The sequence below is a fragment of the Arachis hypogaea genome, chromosome 15 (genome assembly GCF_003086295.3).
Source record: "Arachis hypogaea cultivar Tifrunner chromosome 15, arahy.Tifrunner.gnm2.J5K5, whole genome shotgun sequence".
NCBI classification, from domain to species: domain Eukaryota; kingdom Viridiplantae; phylum Streptophyta; class Magnoliopsida; order Fabales; family Fabaceae; genus Arachis; species Arachis hypogaea.
In genome coordinates this window covers 6,973,183-6,994,247 of record NC_092050.1, presented here as the reverse complement: position 1 = coordinate 6,994,247, position 21,065 = coordinate 6,973,183, and the positions used below count along the sequence as shown (strand labels likewise).

Sequence of the window (21,065 nt, the reverse complement as noted above, 5' to 3'; positions counted from 1 at the left end):
TTGTTTTAATTTAATTTAAACTGTTTATAATTTTAGTCTAAAAATAATAATTAAAAATAAAATTAACATAATTAAACAAATTAAATAAAAAGAAAATTGAATTATTATTTTATAAAGTTATATAGTATATATAAAATAAAAAATAAAAGAAATTAGTGGATTTTGGAAAGAAAACTAAAAATATGCAATTAATTTTTTAATTAAAAAAATAAAGAAAAGAAAGAGGTGAAACGGCCAGGTATATAAAGAGACATATAAGGTGACTTTTGGACTTTATCCCTCTTATTATTTTTTTCATTTTCATGTATACGAGTGTATCTAATTATTATCTCACTATATATATATGGTGTATAAGTGTGAATGTGAATTTCCAAATTGGTGCGAACCTATGATGGCGTACGAACATTGAAGGCTGGCTCTACCTCTGATTAGTGACCCAAACTTCGAAGCCTTTTGGTGGCTGAGTTTTCTTTCTCACAAATCACACTATCATACTGCACTCCCTAGCTAATAATCACTCTCGATAACGCCGCTTTGGAGGAGATATTCTTCATCATCTCCCTCCCTCCTTTCATCTCCTTCATAGTCTATATAAGGCACTGCCATTTTTCACTATATCAATTCACTTCTCTCCCTTTTTCTTTCTTTTTCTTTGTTTCTCCCGGTGTGGAAGAAGTTAACATGGGTGAGGAGTTTCATCATGGTGTTGTTATGAGAGAGTATGATCCTAATAGAGACAGAGAAAGAGTAGAAGAAGTAGAGAGAATATGTGAGGTTGGACCCAGTGGAAAGCTTTCTATCTTCACCGACCTCCTCGGTGACCCTATCTGCAGGGTCCGCCACTCACCTTCTTTCCTCATGCTGGTATCCTATTTTATTCATTCATTCATTCTTTATTTCTTCCTTAAAAATGTTAAAAGTGTATTAAAAAAATATTAAAATGAAGAAGTAATTCTATTTATGTTAAAAAGTAAATTATAATTTTATTTTTAATTTAAATTTATAATTTAAAATAATTAATTATATTAATAAAATGAATTATTATTTTATTTTTGTGATTATCTTTCAATAGAGTTAAAATTTGTTTATGTAGAGACAATATTAATATTTCAATATTTAATAATAATAGAATTGTAGTTTGAATATTAATAGAACAATTATATTTCAAAATAAAAAAATAATTCTTTTCGTATGAGAATTTTATTCTCAAGCGTTCCGAACACAGTCTAAATCAATGAATGCCTGCTGCTTTTTCCTATTCCATTAAGAACTAGTGTCTTGCAAATAATTTATTGTTTCAATCAAGTCCCTCTCAAACCAAAACGGTATAATAATATCGATGTGTGTGTTCGACATCAACTATAGGTGGCGGAGATTGGAGATGAGATAGTGGGAATGATAAGGGGTTGCATCAAAACCATCACGTGCGGAAAGAAGCCCTCCAGAAACACCAAACACAGCGACACTAGTAACACTGGTAACAGTAACAGACATCTCCCTGTTTATGCTAAAGTCGCCTACATATTAGGCCTTCGCGTTTCCCCCTCTCACCGGTAACTAACTTGCAACTTGCAACTTGCAACTTCAAATATTAATAGATAAATAAATAAATATTTAGTAAGGTGAGTTGTTTTGTTTGGTGTCATGCAGGAGAATAGGAATAGGGTTGAAGCTGGTGCATCGAATGGAGGCATGGTTCAGAGATAATGGCGCAGAGTATTCCTACATGGCAACGGAAAACGACAATTTAGCATCCGTGAAACTCTTCACTGACAAATGCGGTTACACAAAGTTCCGTACTCCTTCCATCCTTGTCAACCCCGTTTTCGCCCACCGTCTCACCCTCTCCCCAAAGGTCAAAATCATCCACCTTACCCCCTCCCAAGCGGAAGCCATCTACCGCCGCCGATTCGCCACCACCGAGTTCTTCCCCCCTGACATCGACGCCGTCCTCAACAACAAACTCTCAGTCGGGACCTTCCTCGCCGTTCCCGACGGCGCCACCTGGCAAGGCACGGATCACTTCCTATCCGACCCACCCAAGTCGTGGGCCATACTTAGCATATGGAACTCTAAGGAACTCTTCACGCTCCAGGTGCGTGGTGCGTCGCGCGTGAAACGCACGCTTGCGAAGACGACTCGCGTGGTTGACAAGGCTTTTCCCTTTTTACGGTTACCTTCATTTCCGGACTTCTTCAAGCCGTTCGGGTTCCACTTTGTGTACGGAATTGGAGGAGAAGGTCCCGAGGCGGTTAAGATGGTTAAGACTTTGTGCGATTTTGCGCACAACGTGGCCAAAGAACGTGATTGCGGCGCGGTAGTTACCGAAGTGTCTGGTCAAGAACCGTTGCGGTTTGGGATACCGCACTGGAAGATGCTATCGTGTCCTGAAGATCTATGGTGCATTAAGAGGCTCGGTGAGGATTACAGCGACGGTTCCGTTGGTGACTGGACCAAATCTCCACCTGGAATTTCCATTTTTGTTGATCCAAGAGAAGTCTGAAATCATTATTACTCTACAAGAGAAAAAAATGGAGAGTATAGAGCCCTATGGAGTTGTAGAGTCAGCTTTGTCACTTTGTGCTTTTTGTTGTCGTTTTCTTTTCTTCTGCAGTTTTCAACTCTATGTGGTCTAGTTAATGTGTATAGTTTTTGGAATATAATTATCTAGTTAGAGTAACGACTTTGGGGGTGGGGATGGGAAGGAAGGAATAAGAGGTTTCTTTTAACTTTTTTTTCCTTTGGTTTTTGTAAAGTTGGGAAGAAGAATATCCTGATTTCCCCGCCTTTAGTTGTTAAGAAATAGCTTTTTAGTAAATGGATGTGGCTTTTTAGATTCCTCTCCAATCTCTACCCAAAAGCAATCTACATGCATTTTGGAGTGTTATTTACCCATCAATCTTTTCCAATTTTAGACTTTTGTTTTGATAATGTTGTTATTATTGATATTTTGCTTAATCTCATCTAATAACTAAATACCTGCTACTTTAGTACTAAAGTTTTAATAGGACTTTTTATTAAATAAAGAGGGTTATATTGATTATTAATTGGATAAATCTTAATAGCTATCTAGCTTTAGAAGAGACTGTATATGTCACGATTAGAAGTGGATGGTGCGCGAAAGAGAGTATCCATTGGGTTTGGGCGTGGGTGTGTCGTGTCGCTAAACTTTAATATTTGTTAAAGAAACTTTAGAGACTTCACCATCATCACTATTATCTTTGTCCTTTGATTTCGATATTATGCCCACAGGCAAGGATCTTATCCCTGCCCAATTTACTTTGATTGTTCATTGATATTGGTTGGATCCTAGTATCTTTCTTAATGGGGGCAGTGTCTTATCGTGTACATAATATCAGATTATTTTAAAATGTTTTTTTTAATTAATCATTAAATTAGTTATTTATTTATGTATAACTGTCTTTTTCTCTTTTATTTTCATTTTTTTGTGTGTATTGTGATGTGTTTATTTGATCAATTGAAGGATCTGAGTTATGATTGCATTATAATTTTGCAATGTCATATGTCATATTCTTTGCAGTGTTCTAAGTGTCCATTTGGCCATTATAAGACTTTATGTATCACGGTATTTTTTTCTCTTGATGATTATCAACTTATAATTTCAGATGCCTTTAATGGCAATAGAGAGTGATGTTCATGAGTTCTTATCTAATCTCTCACATTTTTCTTTACCATTTACAAGTTGAAAATATTTTAGTGTAGAATACTGTATAATATTTGATTAAGGGTTATAACCATGAGTTGTTTTGTATGTCTTATCTAACTGTCCTGCTTCTGTTCTCGCCACGTCAACCTTTTCAATCTGACGTTGCTGCAAGAGTTATCGCCACTTGACTCTGATTTTCTGCTTCTACTAGCTGTTAAGCACATTGTTTCATATATGTTCTGTTGTATCTTTTATATTTTCTCTTTTTCAATTATGGGCCCCTAGTTTACTTTGTCTACTAAATACTAATATATATACACCTTAGCAATTATGTTCCAATTAAGAAGGTAGCTGATTTTTTATCTACAATTATTTGTAGGTAGGAATGGTGATGGTGATATTTTGCTATGAAAAGTTTTAAGAGCTGCTTGTATGTAAAAGAACTTCTGCTATAAGTACACGATTCTATTTATCTTGTATGTGATTTTGTTGTCATGCTTAATTACTTAATATATTATAAAAAGGGATTAGTATTTGGGGAATTTGGATTATGAGGGAGGATATATAGAGGAGAGACAAATCAAGAGAAAGTACAGTTGCTGGTTTTATTCTTAGATTTGTGATTTCTCTTTTTTTTATTCTATTTTTGCATAGTACAAACACCAAACATAAGAGTATAATAGATAATGTTTATTGTTTGTTCTCTGTTAATTATGGGCTGGTTTTAGTTAAAACCATAAAAATTAAAAAGTATCTTTTATGTATAATTTCTGGATGTCATCTTATTGTTTGAATATTCTTAATTTCTTACTGTTATGTGATATAAAGTTCAAAGTTTATTTCTTCTTATTATTTAACCCCATTTAGTATGACAATTTGGACTTAAGTATGATAGTCTAAAGACATAAGGGAGAAAAAATTAAACAATCAGAACAAAGAATGAACTTGCAACAAGCAAAACAACACAAATAAGAAGGTATTAATTAAAGTAAATCAAATGTGTAGAATGGCACATTTTTTCATTCAGAATAAAAGTATAAATCTGTATTGTCTTCACTTTATAAATGTGTAGAATGGCACATGTTATAGCTGTTATTATGTCTCAGAATTATCCAGGATATTACATGCTCATGAATCAAATGGAAGTTTTTAATATTAACTAAACAGTTCTCTAACATTATTTGTTTGCTAAGAGTCCAGTGGTGGAGCTTAGTTCAGACAAGGAATGACTATGGCCCCCCAAATTTTTTATAAAAAATTTAGTAGTACTTTTTCAAAAGATAAAAAATAGTTCAATTGACTTAAATACTTTACTATGACTTAAAGTATCTAATAAGTTCAATAAACAACACTCTCTCTATCTTTATGTTCAAATATAAAAAATTAGATATCTTTTATTTATTTAATTTAATAGTATTTTATATTTTACTATTTATTTAATTTAATTTTTTATATGATAAAAAATAATAGAATATTCAATAAGTATTAATATTATTGTATTTGTATAAATTGCTAAAAAAAAATTCAATAAATATTATAAATTTTAATATTTGTCCTTCTAACTTTTTCTTTATATATTTTACAGGATATATATTCAAATTTTTATATAAAATAATAATGAAAAATCAAAGAATTGATACATTTTTTAAGAGGAAGGTTAATATTTAAGAAGGAGAACATATAACTTTTACAATATCAACACATGTAGATAGTTCTTCTACTTTAATGAATCACGAAGAAAGTGAGATATAACCTTCAAAAGTTCAAAAAGTTATATCTGATGACTTTAACTTTAACTTTTTTGAACGAGATCTTGAAAAAAGGCTTTAAATTTGGCAGTATCACCCAAACCAGAGAGATAAGGTTAGATGAGTTTATCTTAAATGAAGTCCATATAAAAAAATATTTTGACAATTATTTTCTATTTGGCCCCCCAAAATTTTGTTTCAAGTTCCGCCACTAGCTAAGACTATTCTAGGGTACTCAACAATAGACCAATAGTAGTCTTGCCGGTGAATTGCTATAATCATTGCCTAACATGACTCAACTTGCATTGCTTTTCTAGTTTCCTATAATATTCATTCACCCTGCCCTTTTTTTTTAACTAACTCTTCAAACTACCAAGATAGTTCCATTAGCTACCGTTATACTGTGACTATATGTCAATGTCTACAATTTTTTTCGCTTATGGTGTAGTAAAAAAAAAAAAACATACCATTCTTGGTCTGACATTTCTATTAGTTTCCTTAACTTGTGTCTTGCATATCCTTTTTCTTCATGCTAGCTCATGATGATCAAGAAATTTGGTATATATAAAACATACTTTTCTTTGCTGAAAAATTTTCTTGATATTTAAGAAAATTAAATAATCATATGAACTAAAAAATAAATTAATTTAATGTATTAAAATATAATATCTTCATATTTTTATATCATGACTATATGTGATGATGAAACTTTAAAATCATGCATGACTTCAGATAAAATTATTCAAAGTATTTATAATGTCATTTTTAATAAACAAAAAAATGTATTTTTTATAATATATTCTTACAGTTATATTATTGTTTTATTAAATTAAGTTACAATAATTTTTTTAAATAAATAAAGAAAGATAACATTACAAAAATCTTAAAAATTTTAACAAAGTGGTAATTTTTTAAATTATCTGTATATTCATCGAAAATCATATTAGATATACACTAAAATTATACACAAAATCAACTATTAGTATAAAATATGTATTTGAATATAAAATATAAATTAAAAATAAATTAAGTAATACATATATTTTAATATTATATACACAAATATAAAATGACAGATGATTTATAATTAGTATGTTATAATTTTTTATTATTATAATAAAAATTAATATTATTTATTAAATTAAAAAATATATAAAATAACATATTTTAGTACTCTCTTTAAGTACTCTCAGTCATCTTAATTTTGTTATTATTTTTTGTTCTAATTTTTTACTAGTTATATTTTTATTATTATTTATGGTTAATTTTTTATTTAATTTATCATTTTTAATAGGAACAATAATATATATTATAAAAATTTAGAATAATAAACCGTACACAAAAATTACAATAATAAATTTTACAATGACAAACAAAAAATATTCTATAATTATTTTAGCATTCTCAGTAGTATTTTTGTATTTAGTATTATTTTAAATGTATAATTTTATTACTTATGACTCTATTATTATGTATGATCAGTTTTTTATTTACTTTGTCCTTTTTAATAAGATCAATAATTCATATTATAACAAAATAACAATAAAAAATTTAATAAAAAAAATAAAAATAGGAAAGAAAGTCTAAAAATGATAAAAAAATTAAAATATTTGAAATGACTTGAAATAAATCTAAAAATTCTCACGGAAAAAACTGTTAAAATCAATAATGACCAACAACAAAGTAAACACAATGAACGCAAAAGTTATAATTTCTTAATTCACATTGTTTACACATTGTTCAAAAATCGTGTTGGTTATCTATACTTTTCCTTTTTTTTCTCTAAAAGTCCGTTCACTTGAAGTAAGAAAGGAAAAGTATAGGTAACCAAACAACAAAGAATTTAAACGCACTTTCATCATTTACAACGCGTTTGTCAAACACATTCTATATTTCATTAACTAGATTTTGTGTGTCTTTCATCTCCTTCTACCAACCCTACCCTTCAAACATGTTATTGTTTTATTTATGAAATTTTTATTTTTTTATGAATTTTCTTTTTCTTTTATTTATTATTTTTATTTTTTTATTAATATTTTTGTTTGATATTATACATTTTTATAATTATAATTTTTGTATATTATATTTATTATTATCTTTTTATAATATAATTTATTGATCCCATTAAGTAGAGTAAATTAAAGAACAAAAATTAATTATAAAAAAGTTATAATACTAAATAAAAATACTAAGAATACTAAAAAAATATTATATAAAAAATATGCTGAAAAAATAAAAAAAATTAAATATACTTAAAAAAATAATATTATAATTTAATAATAAGTTCTTTTTAATAATTATCTATTTAAAAATAATTTTAACTAATATTATCAAAGTAATATTTATTTTATTAAAATCAATTTTAATATAAAATTACAAAAAATAAATCATATTAATATAAATTTATTTTTATTCAAAATTAATTTTATAAAATTACTTTTATTTAAACTCTAATTCGACAAAAACCAAACTAAATACACACATTATGATTGGTAAGCAAAAAATAGTTAACCCGTGAAAGCAAATTGCATGATGCAGAGAGCGTGACTGATAAAAAAAATAAAATAAATAAGTTCAATAAAATAAATAAGTTCACAGAGGATGAATAAATAATAGTCTAATTTTTTTTAAATATGAAGGAAGATTATGTATAATTTATAGTAATAATTAATTAGTGTACTTTTTTTATATAAATTTTATTTTTTTATTTCAAATAATAAGTCAAAATTTTAAATTTAAAAATAATAAAATTTATAAAAAAAATTTGAGGATCAGACTTTGATTTGTGTTAAGAAAAAAATTTTGTCATAAAATAAATTAGAGAATTTGACTTGTACATTTAAATTTTTTTAATACTAAAATATAAATTTAAGAGTTAGATTTATATTTAAAAAATCACAAATCTAATATTTAAATTTATATTCTCCATATAAAAAAATACATAAAATTTCATATTATTTAAAAATACAATTAAAAATCCAATACTAAAATAAAAAAGCGTGCATAAGCATTGAGTAATGGTGAAATGGCCCCAGCAGAAGGCAACTTTGTCCCTAGTCGTAGGCTTTCATAGGGACTGAACTAAAAACCTTATCATTACCCACTCACTCATTCACATTCACATGTGTCACGAGTCTGAAGAGAGAAGAGTGACGAGACTTAGCTATTTCTGAAACACAAACTAATGTGAAAGCCAAGTGGCACCATCCTCGTTTTTTTTATTTTATTTTTCTCTCTCTCTCTCATTTTATTATTAATAATCACTTTCTGTCCTATATATAAATATATATAATTGAACATGGTATTGAATATTTTTCGTGTCCAAAATAAAATCGAAACTCGCAACTTTTTAATTAAGAAATGAAATAATAAATGAGCAAACTACACCCCGCGTAATTATCCTTTGAGTGATCTATGTCACTTTTGGTTTTGGGACTGCCATTCTGATCCATCGCATTCGTGTATCTTTTCCCCCTCCTTTTTTGCTAATGGGCTTGCCATTCATTTATGGCATATAGTTCTTCTTGCGACATCACTTTTGCTTCGAAAGTGATAGCTACAATAGTGACCATAGTTTAAGTGCAACCTTCTCAAAAATACACTGACATTGTGACATACTTTTTGTTTATTTCCATAACAGGAGAATCGTTAATCTTATGGCAGTCTCATTTTTCTAATTTTGATTTTTTATACTATGACTCAACTAACCTAAAGACCGAACTATATCAGAAACTACTCTATCTGTAATTTAAGTATCTAAAGGATATAACATGGTAAAAAGTAAAAACGATCAAGTCAATAAAACTTGATTGACCACATATACAACAAACGTACCTACTTCTATTATTTTTGGAAAAGGGCACATAACACACAACTTTTCTTTGTTTGGATTAACTTATCGTTTGCAGTAAAAAAGGGGGAAAAAAAAAAGATTACATTGACGTATCCCCTTTCGAGGTCTTAAATTGATCACTGTATATAGAGGACAAAATTTGTACTTGAGTTTTATGCAGAATTTAGGGATGCACTATATAGGGGAGGAAAAACAATTAGTGACAAAATAAAATGCGAGACCTTTTTACTGAAAAAGAAAATCTCTTCGTAAACCACCTTGGATGACACTGGTAGTATGGCTTTCTTTAAACGAAATCTCGTGATTAAATTTGATAAAGTTTTATAATAGGGGTTACAAATGTTTATCACATGAAGAGTTTAAATATTATTAATAGTTATTAATTTATATTTTTAAATATTGGAATGTTGAATTTAATTTTATGTATTTTGATTTTATTTATTTAGTTATTAGATTAGATTTTATGTTAATGGATTCATGTTTTCTTTATTTTGATCTAATAAGAGATTATAAATATCATTTAAACTATTGTAGCCGTCGTAAAGTGATTAGAGGAGTGTCAAATCACTCTCTTATTGTATTTGGAAATTGGGTAGAAGGTTAGTGATTTCTTTGGACTCTATTTCTAAACTATGGTATAAACAAAGTAGGTTAAGTAAGTATCTTTCTTATTCCATAAAAAAATTAAATAAAAAATAGAGCGATTATCTTTATATTCAATTTCCACCTATCTCTTTTTTTTTTATTTCAATATATTTTTGTATTTAATTTTAATCCGGTGTTTATTTTTCATATTATTTTATCTATAAACCAATCTAACATGAAGCGCATTAGTATCATGAACTATCAAATAAAGAGTTTAATTTTAATACATTGATAGATATTTTAAAATATACATTTTTACTAATATAACGTTATGTGATTGGATACACGTGTAAAATAATTTTACACTGACAATACATTAAAATTAATTTTTAAATAAATTAATAAAAAATTATAACATTGAATTTGTTGATTCTTCAAAAACCATGATGTTAAACACATTTCATCATTTTGTCAATCTTTTCTCTCATTTGATCTTATAAATTCAGTATTGCAAATTTTCATGCACTTGTTTGCATTTTTTTTGTCTTTTTCAAAATTCCATATAAGTCTATCATAAAATATTTTTCAATGACTTATTCAGCATTTACTTTTCTTTTAAAAACCCATATTTTTATCAATTTAGTATAAAAAAAATTTACGCAAACAATTAATCATGTATTATCACATAAACAAAAATAACTAATTTTCATATTCCTATTTAAAAATTTATCTAGACACATGAATCTAATTAAATAATTATATAAATTTTTTTATCAATAAACTATAACTCAAATGACATAGTCTCTCCATACTCACTTAAAGGTTACAAAAAAAATCATATAAAACTCTTTACACTGTTAATATATTAAAATCAAACTTTATATCTATTGTAAAATTTTTCAAAATTAAACTTACCTATCATATTATTTAAACAAAATAAAATAAAATAGGCGAAGAGGCGAAGTTAAATACGCATGCACTAATATTGTATTGCAGACATATATGTACTCTAAATTGCTCTTTATTCGTCGTCTTCTTTTTTGTTTATTATGTTCCAGTTCCTACCAAACCTGAAATTATCGAGAGAAATATTCAATTATTTTTTACATTATCATTTTTATTAATAAAAAAAGAAGGGAAAAATCCAACATATTTCAACTAGAGATTGATTAACAGCAACTGCATGCATACGGCAGTGAAATATAAAATATATTAAAAATTTATAGTGGTAGGTTCAAAAGCCCACCTGCAAAATTAAAGTTAACACATCTTTCTTTCTCATTATTGCAGGTCCAACTATATGTAGCTACCAAACTTTGATGGACATCATTATAAAATTAAAAGAAGAAGATGAATGACAAAATCCTGTCTTTCCGCATCTCGCTAATCTAAAAAACAAAAGTAAATGTACTGACCGAGGGAAATTTGCACCAATCTTATCCTATAATTAATGAAACCGCAACACTATATATCTATGATTGGTTAGTTAAGCCTGTTATTGTAATTATTTGTGAATGAAAAATTTAGGTGCCAACAATTTTTGTATTTTCTGGTCAGCACTTAACTATCAAAATGAAAGTGAGTGATCTTTTATCATTAGATGTAATCTGATACTATTAAAAATACTATTGATAACTAATTAATGGTTATAAAATACTAAAATTGCTGGCCCTAACATTCCTCATTGTGAATAGAAGTGTTAGGCAAGGTTAGGCTATATGTTGAGTTTCGCCTAATTGCCTACTTGCTAGCAATTAAACATAATCATTATTTAGGCGTGGAAGGTGATTATTCGAGTCAAATTATAGAGTCTTTTAATAAGATAGGTCGTAGATACTTATACGGGTCAGAGAGACAGAGAAAACCATGAAGGAAAGTGACTTACCAGTTTGCTATGGAAAGAGTGAGACAAGAGAAGATTGAATTTTAATATTTTATTTGAAAACTCAAAAGGATTAAGGAAAGGAAGAAGGTTGAATGGGTAGGTTCTTTCTTTCCGTGAGTATTTTTCATTTTCCTTTCCTTTTCCACCGCCATGCCTCGGCTTATATTATTTAACTTATTCGATATAAAAAAAACTTGTGCAGTCAACATTGAGAGGCATCAATTTATTTATTTTCTATAAAGAGTCAGTACTGGTTGATTCCGAATTAATTGTTAAATTAACTTGACATTCACATAAAATAGATCTTGTCCTAAAAAAAAGTGCTATTTTTATAATTTGAACCCAAAATCTCTAGTTATTTACCAATTCAACTAATTTCTTTTATATGATTTTTATACACGTTTAATAAATAAAAGTTTTATATATAAACGAAGTTTATGTATCATAAATTTTGTTCGCCGTAAGATGTTGTTGTTAGTGAAGAAGTACTAAGTGCGATCATGCATCTGTTAGCACTATCTCTATCTCTTTTTCATGCATCTACACATCTAAAGGTGGGATTAGACATCTCTAAGCACAGCTGCGGGGACAATATAATACGAAATTAGGTCCTAATTAGCATTATCCGTAGTAAAGAGGTCCACGTGCTTTGAATGGGAGTACCTAAAAATCATTTTTGTTTGACGTCTGAAACACAGGAGAAAGGAAGAAAAAGAAAGCTTCTACATAAACATAATTTGATTAGTTGTCCTAATGTTTAATGTGCATATATAGTATGTTTATTAAAGTGGAGGGTAATTATTGGTTAATATATAAATTCAGTAGCGTGCTGTCTGTCATTACCAGCATTTAGCACTAGGTCAAGGTCAAATGTAGTGGATACACCACTGAAAAGACAATGCCCAGTGAAAATTTAGAAGGGGTAGATAATGGATATATAGGTTTTGTCTTTTAAATTACTATTCCTCTTCTTGTTTTTTTTGGGTCTGGAATTACTATTCCTCTTCTTTTCTTTCGTTTGGTCTTTGGACTGGGTTGCTTGTGATTTTTTTTGGACCCAAGGTTGCTTGTGAATTAAATGAACTAGGCTTGTCAGAAAGGTCTGGCCCAATATAAAATGCAAATAGGCTCGGCCCAATATAACTTTAGGGCTTAACAAACAGCCCAGAGTGCACGCAGATGTTTTAAGTCTTACAGTTTCTTGACCCCAAAAAAAGTCTTTAAGTTTGTTTGGTGTCATTAAGTCGTTAAAAACAAAAATTTAATAGTAAAATTAAAATATTTAAAAAATAAAAAATATCTTTTAAAAGATTTTTTACTTAAAAGAGTTTTTAATATTATAAATAAATAAAAAAATATTTTTATACTATTATTTCCAAACTTAATTATTAAATAAAAAGATATTTTAAATAAAATATCCAAACATAAAATTATTTACTTTTCTAAATGATATTTTAAAAAAAATTACTTGAAGAAAAATCTTTTCATAGAAATTCATCTAAATAGATCCTTAGACATATGAAAAATTTCATGTAAAAAAAAAAGAGATAAGATGAGAAAAGAAATATTTTAGTGAAGAAAAAATTATTATAAACACAGTGCTAATGTATGACGTAAGATGAAAGATAAAAGAAGTGCATGTTTTTAATAGTGAGAGATCATACTTTACCCCCTCAATTGTTAAAAAAAAAATGAAAAGAATCCATTCCCTTCCAACGGAACTGCAAAGATCGCGAGAGAGTATTTCTGTTACATCAATCCATAAGTATCGACAAGAAAATTAGATATTTGAATGAAGGCATATTCTAATAAAAAGTTTCTGAATAAATGAGTGTTTAGCAGTTACAGGGATAGAATAAAATTAGGGATTCAGATTATCTTACTCATTTCTACATAGCAAAATAACCTTTTATTTTATTGCATTTTATTTTGTTGTTGAACTTGAACATCCTCAATCTTAGTCTTAAAAACTAGCACATGTATGAACAACACTAAAAGCTTATTGCGAATTGATTCTAGTTAACCTCTTTTGCCTTTAAATTCTGCTAAAATCTCCCCTGTCACAAGCAATCTCCAATAATCCTGATCTGATCTACAACAAAGACAATGAGATTTCTTTCCTCGTTACAGCACAACAAAAATGGGTCGTAATCTAATACTATAGAGAGAGAGAGAGAGAGAGAGAGAGAGAGAAGATTATACAAAAGAAAACATGTCCCTCCCTAAGATACTGAGTGCCTCCTACTTCTAGAAGGGGTTGATTTTGACTCCTCTATGACTGTAGAAGCAGGGCTTTCTGAAGTGTCAGAGCTGGTAATCTCTCCATTCCTTTCTTTGCTTGACCAAATCTTGGACAGTATCTTCTTTGAAAACAGGAACCCTTTCATTTTGTTGGCAGCCACTTTTTCAGCGTTCCCTTTAACATCATCATTGTTACCACCGCCTGATAATTTGTGTGTGTTCAGTTCTCCTTTCAGTGTCTTTATCTCTTCTGCTGTCGCCACGGCGTCCCATTCCTCTTCTGTATTGCTTGTCGTCGACCGTGAGCTGCCCTGAGATCCGGCGGGGAGCATGGACCTCATGGATCCCGGAAGCTCCGGTGTGCCGGTCCCTCCGGATGTTGCAGCGGCTCTCATCTGCTCAAAGAAGAGAACCTGCACCACCACACGCAGCGGAAGCCGCTCATTCTGCACGGCATGCATGCACGCGTCTGCAGACAACTTCCTGCAATCCATCAACCTACATATTCTCTTCTTCTCGCCTTTGCTGATCCCAGGATGTTCCTGCATAACAGGGTAAAGAGTCAGCCTCTCAAACTTGGTTGCTATCTATTATTGCCAAGTCTACACCAAAATCAACCATCAAAGTCAGCCACTCGTATAAAATACATGTTAGAATACAAATACACATTAAAAATAAATTAAATCATATATATATTTATACAGACAAATACATTAGTGGTTGATTTTAGTGACTAATTTTGGCACCTTAAATTTTTGAGAGAAATTGTTTCATGTTGTGGTAACAAAATTTGTATGACTAAAATGTCTAGAGTTTGATCGGCATGTGCCTATCTTACCTTCAAGTACATGTCAATGGCGCGATAAAGACCATCATGGGATGGTCTTGGGAAGCTTGATACCAATTCGGCAAGATTGACAAAATTCGAAATAGGCAAATTGGGATCTCGTGAAATCTCAGCAAGGTAGCCATCCACAAGCTTTGCAACCTTCATCTTCTTAGAGTTATCTGATACCATACTTGGGCTTCTCATCTCATGCAGTTCATCTTCCGACAGAGATTCGGCCTGACTATGCTGCTCATGTGCTATAAACTCTTCAACTAGCCTTTGCACGGTATCAACCTCAAACGTTGTTGTCTCACCAACTTGGCCACATATTAAAAGATCATCCACTGTAGCCTCCTCAAGGCATTGTCCAATTCTCCTCATCAGTTTGGACTTTTCCGACGGTTCGCATTCCAGCACAACAGCTGCTGTTAATAACTTGAGCAAGAAACTGCAGGAGGCACTGCCTGTTTCCGCAGGCAATAGTCGAATTATAGTCTCCAACAATATTGTATTCTTTGTTATATCCCCGGCCTGCATCGTACCCTTGGTAAAGCAAGGCAACCTTCTTGAGGCATAAGCACTTAGAGCTTCTCCAATTACAGCACTAGAAACATTTCCTCTAGTTATTATTGTTGATATGACCCGCTTATAGAGATCAAGTTGAAGATCACAAAGGTCTTCCACCCACCAGTCCTTTGGAACCGTCTGTTGTTTCCTCACACCGTTCCAATGAGGATCGTTCCCGTTTTCGGATGGGAGCTTTTTCCTGTTGTATGTGTATGACCACTCCACTTTGGATGTATCCATTGAAGCCTTGGTAGCTATGGAGTCAAGGGAATGGCTCACAATCTTAAGTTCCTCAGACCAAGGAAGAAGGGACTTGGTAGTTTGAAGAACAATAATCGAGTCTTTCCAGCTCCGGAAAATGCTGGAGTTGAGGAAGACTTCAATCTTGTAGATAAGGTTTCCTTTCTCAACAGTTTCGTACATCTCAAGATACTCTGCAGCGCAGCGAGCTGCGACAACATTGTACGCATTGAGAGTCACTACCATACCATAACAGAACTTGACACATATCTCAAATGCAACAGGTCCTCCAGGAATGTCATGGATGTAGACTTCATCATTGTTCCCCTCATTGGTGCCACTAACTAACTTCTGCAGGCGTGTGCTTTTGGACAGAAGAGGAAACTACAAATATTGATAGGATAAATATCAAGATCAGAACCTCCATCACTCTATTTTTTTTATAAAATACACTCAATTTTTCTTTAGTCCCACCATTTTTATTGTGAGTGTGTGTAAATGTGAGAACAACATTTGAATCCCCATTTTTATTATTTATTCAATGGCGAAATTACATATGAAAATGGTTATTATTTATTAATCCCCTTCATCATGAGACCAGTGAAATTAGCTCAAATAGAAAATCTTACCTTATGAAGATAAAATTTTACTTCTGCAACATTAATGACTATGTCAGTTGCCAAATCAGTTGCCACATACCTGGACAAACATATGCAGATTCATGTTATTTTTTAAAGAAACAAATCCAGACAAGAGAAACTGTTGAAGCTACTGCAGATGCAAAGTATGAAATTCAAGGTGTGCAATTGTTGATTTTCTGTCATGTATGTACATATTAACAGAAACAAAGAAAATTTAACATAGTTTTTTCTCCCTTATTTGCTGAATGCACCTGGTTGTTCACTGAAAAAACAGTGAACTTATAAGGTGCAGGGCATGAAACCAAATATTTGCCATCAGAAGATCAGTTCAAGGCTTAAGGATTCTGGACTTCATGACTGTCAAGACCTAAGAGCCATGAATGATATTCCAGAAAGAAGCTTTCTTTACAAAGGAAATTTTCTCTTATTTCAGATGAAATGCCTTTTTCTTTTGGGGATCAACAGAGAAAAGATCTTGACAACTTCAGGCTAGAAACAACAAAGAGAATAAAGACAATTTCTCAATGGTTTAATTTGAGCAAATAAAAGTCAAATTAGAGCGTGTACATTAGAACAATGGAATATAAGTAAAAATTAAACCAGAAGAAAACAAACCATTGGATTCCATAACAACATTATAATTCTAAGCAGTGAGCTCAAAGAAGGAAAAAAAAAAAAAGGAAATTGATCTCATATCAAACCTGATATTATCTCCATCAGTCTGAAAAGTATCAGGCTTTGATCCAAGTTTCATAAACTTCATCTTGGCCAATTAAAAAAACCTATAATACAGTTTTCCCAACTTGGATCCAATTCTTATAGCTACTCCTTCAGCTGCAGCCACCAAGTAGGACTTGGATGGAAAATTAAAAAAGGAATGTAGTAACTTGCTAATGTTCCAAGGTAAAGAAAAGAAGCATCATATAGAAACTGTGGTAATGTTGCTTCCCCTTCCTAGTATGACCGAATCTTTTCCCACAAATCAAGGCCAGTATGAGTGCAAACAGAAAAGCTAGGATGGCTTAATCTCTCCAAAATTTTCTTCTTTTTTTTTTCTTGGGGGAGCAAAGGTTTGGTTTGGTTATAGTTTTTGACTTGAATGGTAAGAGACTCAAAGAGGAGGTTGCTTACTAAATTGGTAACAAACCCCAATGAGAGCGGCAAATAAGGCCATCTTAGGAGACATTGCCAACAGAAGAGACCGTCATAAACACACACATGTATATATATAATTATAAATATACAAAATTCTCAGAGATAAGAGGAGACACCCCCACTTGCTCAAAACTGACACCAGCTTGCAAACCCTCTTATTAAATTTAATATCTGAATCTAGGTATCTTCAACAAATGGGATTTCAGATGCCACCAGCAACACCAAGTCACCAAACTCCTTAGTGGTCCGAAGGAAAAAAAAAATTTGATTTTTTTCAGAAAGGAAATTTCATAATCAGCATTCCCCTTTCCCTCCTTTGAAGCCAAGCACAGCACAGAACCCTGCTGCAAACACAAGACAGCATATCTCGGTATGAGTTGAGAGAATCACCCGAATTAGTAGACAAAAGGCATCATCTTTTTGGTGGTTTATGCTCCACAAAGATCACTGCACACGCTTGACGATATTATTGACACAACAAAGCAAGAAAAACAAATAAACTAAAAGAAAAAAAAGATTTTTGTTTGAGAGAATGTAAAGTATTGGTTGAAGAAAATAGCATAGTTTAATTAATAAAGGTACATAGAATAAATCAACCCCAATTGCACACGGATCACAAGCTTGGTAATGATGTTATTGTTTTTGGTACAAAGACAAGCCAACAAGAAAACAGAAGAAATCCTCAAGAGATTTTGATGTAAAGGAGATAAGTTTGGGAAATCGTTGAAAACAAAAGATTTGCAGAGTTCAAATATAGTATATATATTAGGCAAGTGAGCAACTTACCATGTGGGAGCAGAACTCTGAAATGCTCAAATTGAATAATAATTAAATAAAAAAGAAAAGAAAAGAAGATGAATGAATGGACATAAATCAATCTAAACTTACCTCTTTAGTTTAGCAGAGTAACACACAAGTTCCTTTGTGAAAGAGAAGGTGGTATGGTATATGGAGAGATCTGAAACGTGAAAGTGTTGTGTGTGATTAGTAGGAATGAATGAAAATAATGAGTGGGGAAAAGAAAGCACAGAAACACAAAAGTTGAGTACTGTATCTAAAATCTAAATATGTATATCCATCAATCCTTACTTAAACAAAGAACCCCACACTCAATCAAAGTTAATCCACGGTTTATGTTTTGTTTAATTAAGTATGTTAGATAATTTGGTCGAAAAGAGAAGATGAGCTGTTTCTCATATTAGACAGGCACACATAGAAAGTCACAAACACTAAAAGCCAACCAATATCAGAATGTTCCCACTCTCTCTTTCTATCTCAGAGCTTTTGAATCAGCACCGTTGCCCCCACCGCCCCCACCTTTGTCTATCTCCCTACAAAGCCAACAACCATTCGCAATATCAGTATGATCAATCAATAAATGAATAAAATAAAAAGAGGATGCTACATGAGGCTGTTGTTTCTTCTTTGAACTTGGTATATTTAATTTAATTTAATTTGTATTCAATTAACTAACTTTATTAGTTCGTTCCCATAAAGTTCATAAGACTAAGAGCATTAGCATGAGGCCCCTCAAACCTTTTTTTTTTTCTCTCTCTCTCTCTCTGTTTATAATATTAATAATGTATTGATGGCAGTGTAATAATCTATTGCACGCCCCATCTGACAGAGAGCCACTTTTGTTGTTCCCTTTTCCTAAATACCAACCTGGTATTTGGAAATGAAAATCAAGGTCAATTTTTTTGTGCGTCTCTTGTCTTTTCATCATCACCCGGTATTCCAACTTTTTGTATTGACCCCCTATATTTTGAAATTTGCAAATGTACCCCGCACATTTGACGAATTTTTATTCTGTTTCTGTAGATGCCAACTATATATTTGGATTGGATCATTGGCGGAACTTTTTACTTAAAATCTTCAATCTGATTCATAAATTTCTTCTTTAGTTGAATTGGTTATTTGTTCAAATTTAGGATGCTTGGAGAAGTTAGAAATCTTTGAATGTTGGTTCAATTCTCTTTTAAAGCATTTTTTATGTTTTCTCTTACAGTAAGTACCAAAAAAATAATATTCTCTAAAGCTCTAAATATTAAATTTATGAGTCATGTTACACATACAAGCATTTTTTGTTTACAAGTTATACAAGTTGGTACAAATCCAAGAAAAAAATACGCGCACCACTCTTTTAAATTGAGCATCCAACGCACGCGCCTTACAACAAGTTTATTATGCCGCACTTTTCCTCTTCTTCCTCAATCAAAACGCAAATCGTCAATATTCAAGCGACATTTGAAACAAACTACGATTCTGCGAAGAGTAGAAGAAATCAAGAAAAAAAAATACAAATCTCCATAAAAAATCACCATAAAAAAAGAAGAAACATTATTCAAGGTACTGTTTCTAGGTTTTTTTTCTAGATTGTCTCTGCCATGTGCCTCATCCTTAACAGCAAAACATTAAAAGATTTCAAGAAGAAATATATTGTCTCCCCCTTGATATTGGGTGTATTTCTTAAATCCTTTAAGTGTATTTCTTAAATCCTTTGGGTGTATTTATGTAATCATTTGGTTTATTTTTGTAATCCTTTGGGTGTATTTCTGTAATCCTTTGGATGTATTTCTGTAATTGTTTGGGTGTATTTCTGAAGTTCCATTATCTTCAAAACAATTTCAAAACTTGATTTCAGAAACCATGAAAATCGAAAAAAACAGAAAGAGATCGAAGGCAAAGAGAGAACACACGAAGGAGATTGAACAAATTTGGCTAGAAATTTGAAAAAAGAAATGAAATCTTTTGAAAAAATGGAAGTTATATATTCACACGTTAATTGATTTAGATTGATTTAAAAGTTTATTAGAGAGGCCCGTAACACAATCAACGCGTGCGTTTATGAGATTTCGTTCTCTTCAAACTTGTAAAGCTTGTAAGCGCAAAACACTTGTACGTAAAGATTAATCCTAAATTTATAGTGGAATACTGAAATTCACTATAATACTCTAACTATTTATTTATAATACTATTATTTTGAACTTTTTAATTTTATTTGATACTTTTTCCTTCAAAATTTCCAAACCACAAAATTTATACTTGGATCAAGTATATTGAAAAATTGTGCAAATAACATTATAATTTTGTAACATCAAATTTTATTCTTTTCTTCTAATAATTTTATTGCTTTATACATATATTTTCTAAATATTAATTATTGTGCTAACTATATCTTTTTTTTACGTTTTTAGTAATTTTGATAATTTTATAATTGTGAATATCTAATTTCTAATAATAAGAAAAATCAAAGCAGTTCAAGAGAAAAAGCTAATACATTTTTTTTAAAATAATTTAAATATATACACTTAATTTTAATTAGATATTATTATATAATTTCCAAATTAAATAATTGGCCCTCTAATATTTTTTTTTTAATTCTCTCACTGATTATATAAACTCTGGTATTATATTAAAATAAAATAAATCTAATTTAATTCTAAATAATAATTTTAAAATAAAATTATTTCATTAATTAAAAATTAAGTCTATAAAAAAAATACGGAAATTGTAAATATTATTTACACCATGATAAAAGAAACAATTTATGGATAAAGCAATTCAAAAGTGCACCTCCCATTGGGAGTTAATCCAAGGGCTAAGCCAAGAGTGCTTGTGATGAACCTCAGTTCAGAAGGCTCATGAGAAACT

The 21,065-nt window shown here is 30.5% G+C and overlaps 2 protein-coding genes across 31 annotated transcripts; one reads left to right on the top strand and one right to left on the bottom strand.

Annotated features, from left to right (window-relative positions):
* The first annotated feature begins 268 nt into the window (after window positions 1–268).
* On the top strand, window positions 269–2,847 carry LOC112748353 (probable N-acetyltransferase HLS1). Its single transcript, XM_025796582.3, has 3 exons — window positions 269–864; window positions 1,366–1,553; window positions 1,651–2,847. Exons 1-3 carry the CDS (start codon window positions 682–684, stop codon window positions 2,501–2,503), a joined length of 1,224 nt encoding a protein of 407 aa, XP_025652367.1. The 5' UTR covers window positions 269–681; the 3' UTR covers window positions 2,504–2,847.
* A 10,785-nt stretch (window positions 2,848–13,632) lies between these two features.
* On the bottom strand, window positions 13,633–19,285 carry LOC112748346 (phototropic-responsive NPH3 family protein NPY4). 30 transcript variants are annotated; one of them, XM_072218525.1, is made up of 8 exons: window positions 18,886–19,132; window positions 18,653–18,742; window positions 18,300–18,369; window positions 16,958–17,755; window positions 16,245–16,314; window positions 14,818–15,999; window positions 13,941–14,521; window positions 13,633–13,830 (listed from the first exon to the last, which is right to left on the bottom strand). In XM_072218525.1, exons 4-7 carry the CDS (start codon window positions 17,017–17,019, stop codon window positions 13,961–13,963), a joined length of 1,875 nt encoding a protein of 624 aa, XP_072074626.1. In that variant the 5' UTR covers window positions 17,020–17,755; window positions 18,300–18,369; window positions 18,653–18,742; window positions 18,886–19,132; the 3' UTR covers window positions 13,633–13,830; window positions 13,941–13,960. The 30 variants fall into 30 exon arrangements, with proteins under 30 accessions (XP_072074626.1, XP_072074627.1, XP_072074625.1 ...); XM_072218526.1 differs by having other exon boundaries at window positions 16,958–17,858; window positions 18,948–19,054; XM_072218524.1 differs by having other exon boundaries at window positions 16,958–17,858; window positions 18,886–19,036.
* Window positions 19,286–21,065: the final 1,780 nt, after the last annotated feature.

Bases quoted from the DNA above. Each gene is read 5' to 3' on its own strand.
- LOC112748353 (XM_025796582.3), top strand. From the start codon at position 682: ATGGGTGAGGAGTTTCATCATGGTGTTGTTATGAGAGAGTATGATCCT. The intron at 865-1,365 runs GTATCCTATTTT...CATCAACTATAG, and splicing joins CACCTTCTTTCCTCATGCTG to GTGGCGGAGATTGGAGATGA. The intron at 1,554-1,650 runs GTAACTAACTTG...GGTGTCATGCAG, and splicing joins CGCGTTTCCCCCTCTCACCG to GAGAATAGGAATAGGGTTGA.
- LOC112748346 (XM_025796568.3), bottom strand. From the start codon at position 17,019: ATGAAGTTTATGAAACTTGGATCAAAGCCTGATACTTTTCAGACTGAT. The intron at 16,315-16,957 runs GTTTGATATGAG...ATGTTTGTCCAG, and splicing joins ACTGATGGAGATAATATCAG to GTATGTGGCAACTGATTTGG. The intron at 14,522-14,817 runs GTAAGATAGGCA...CCTGTTATGCAG, and splicing joins CCATTGACATGTACTTGAAG to GAACATCCTGGGATCAGCAA.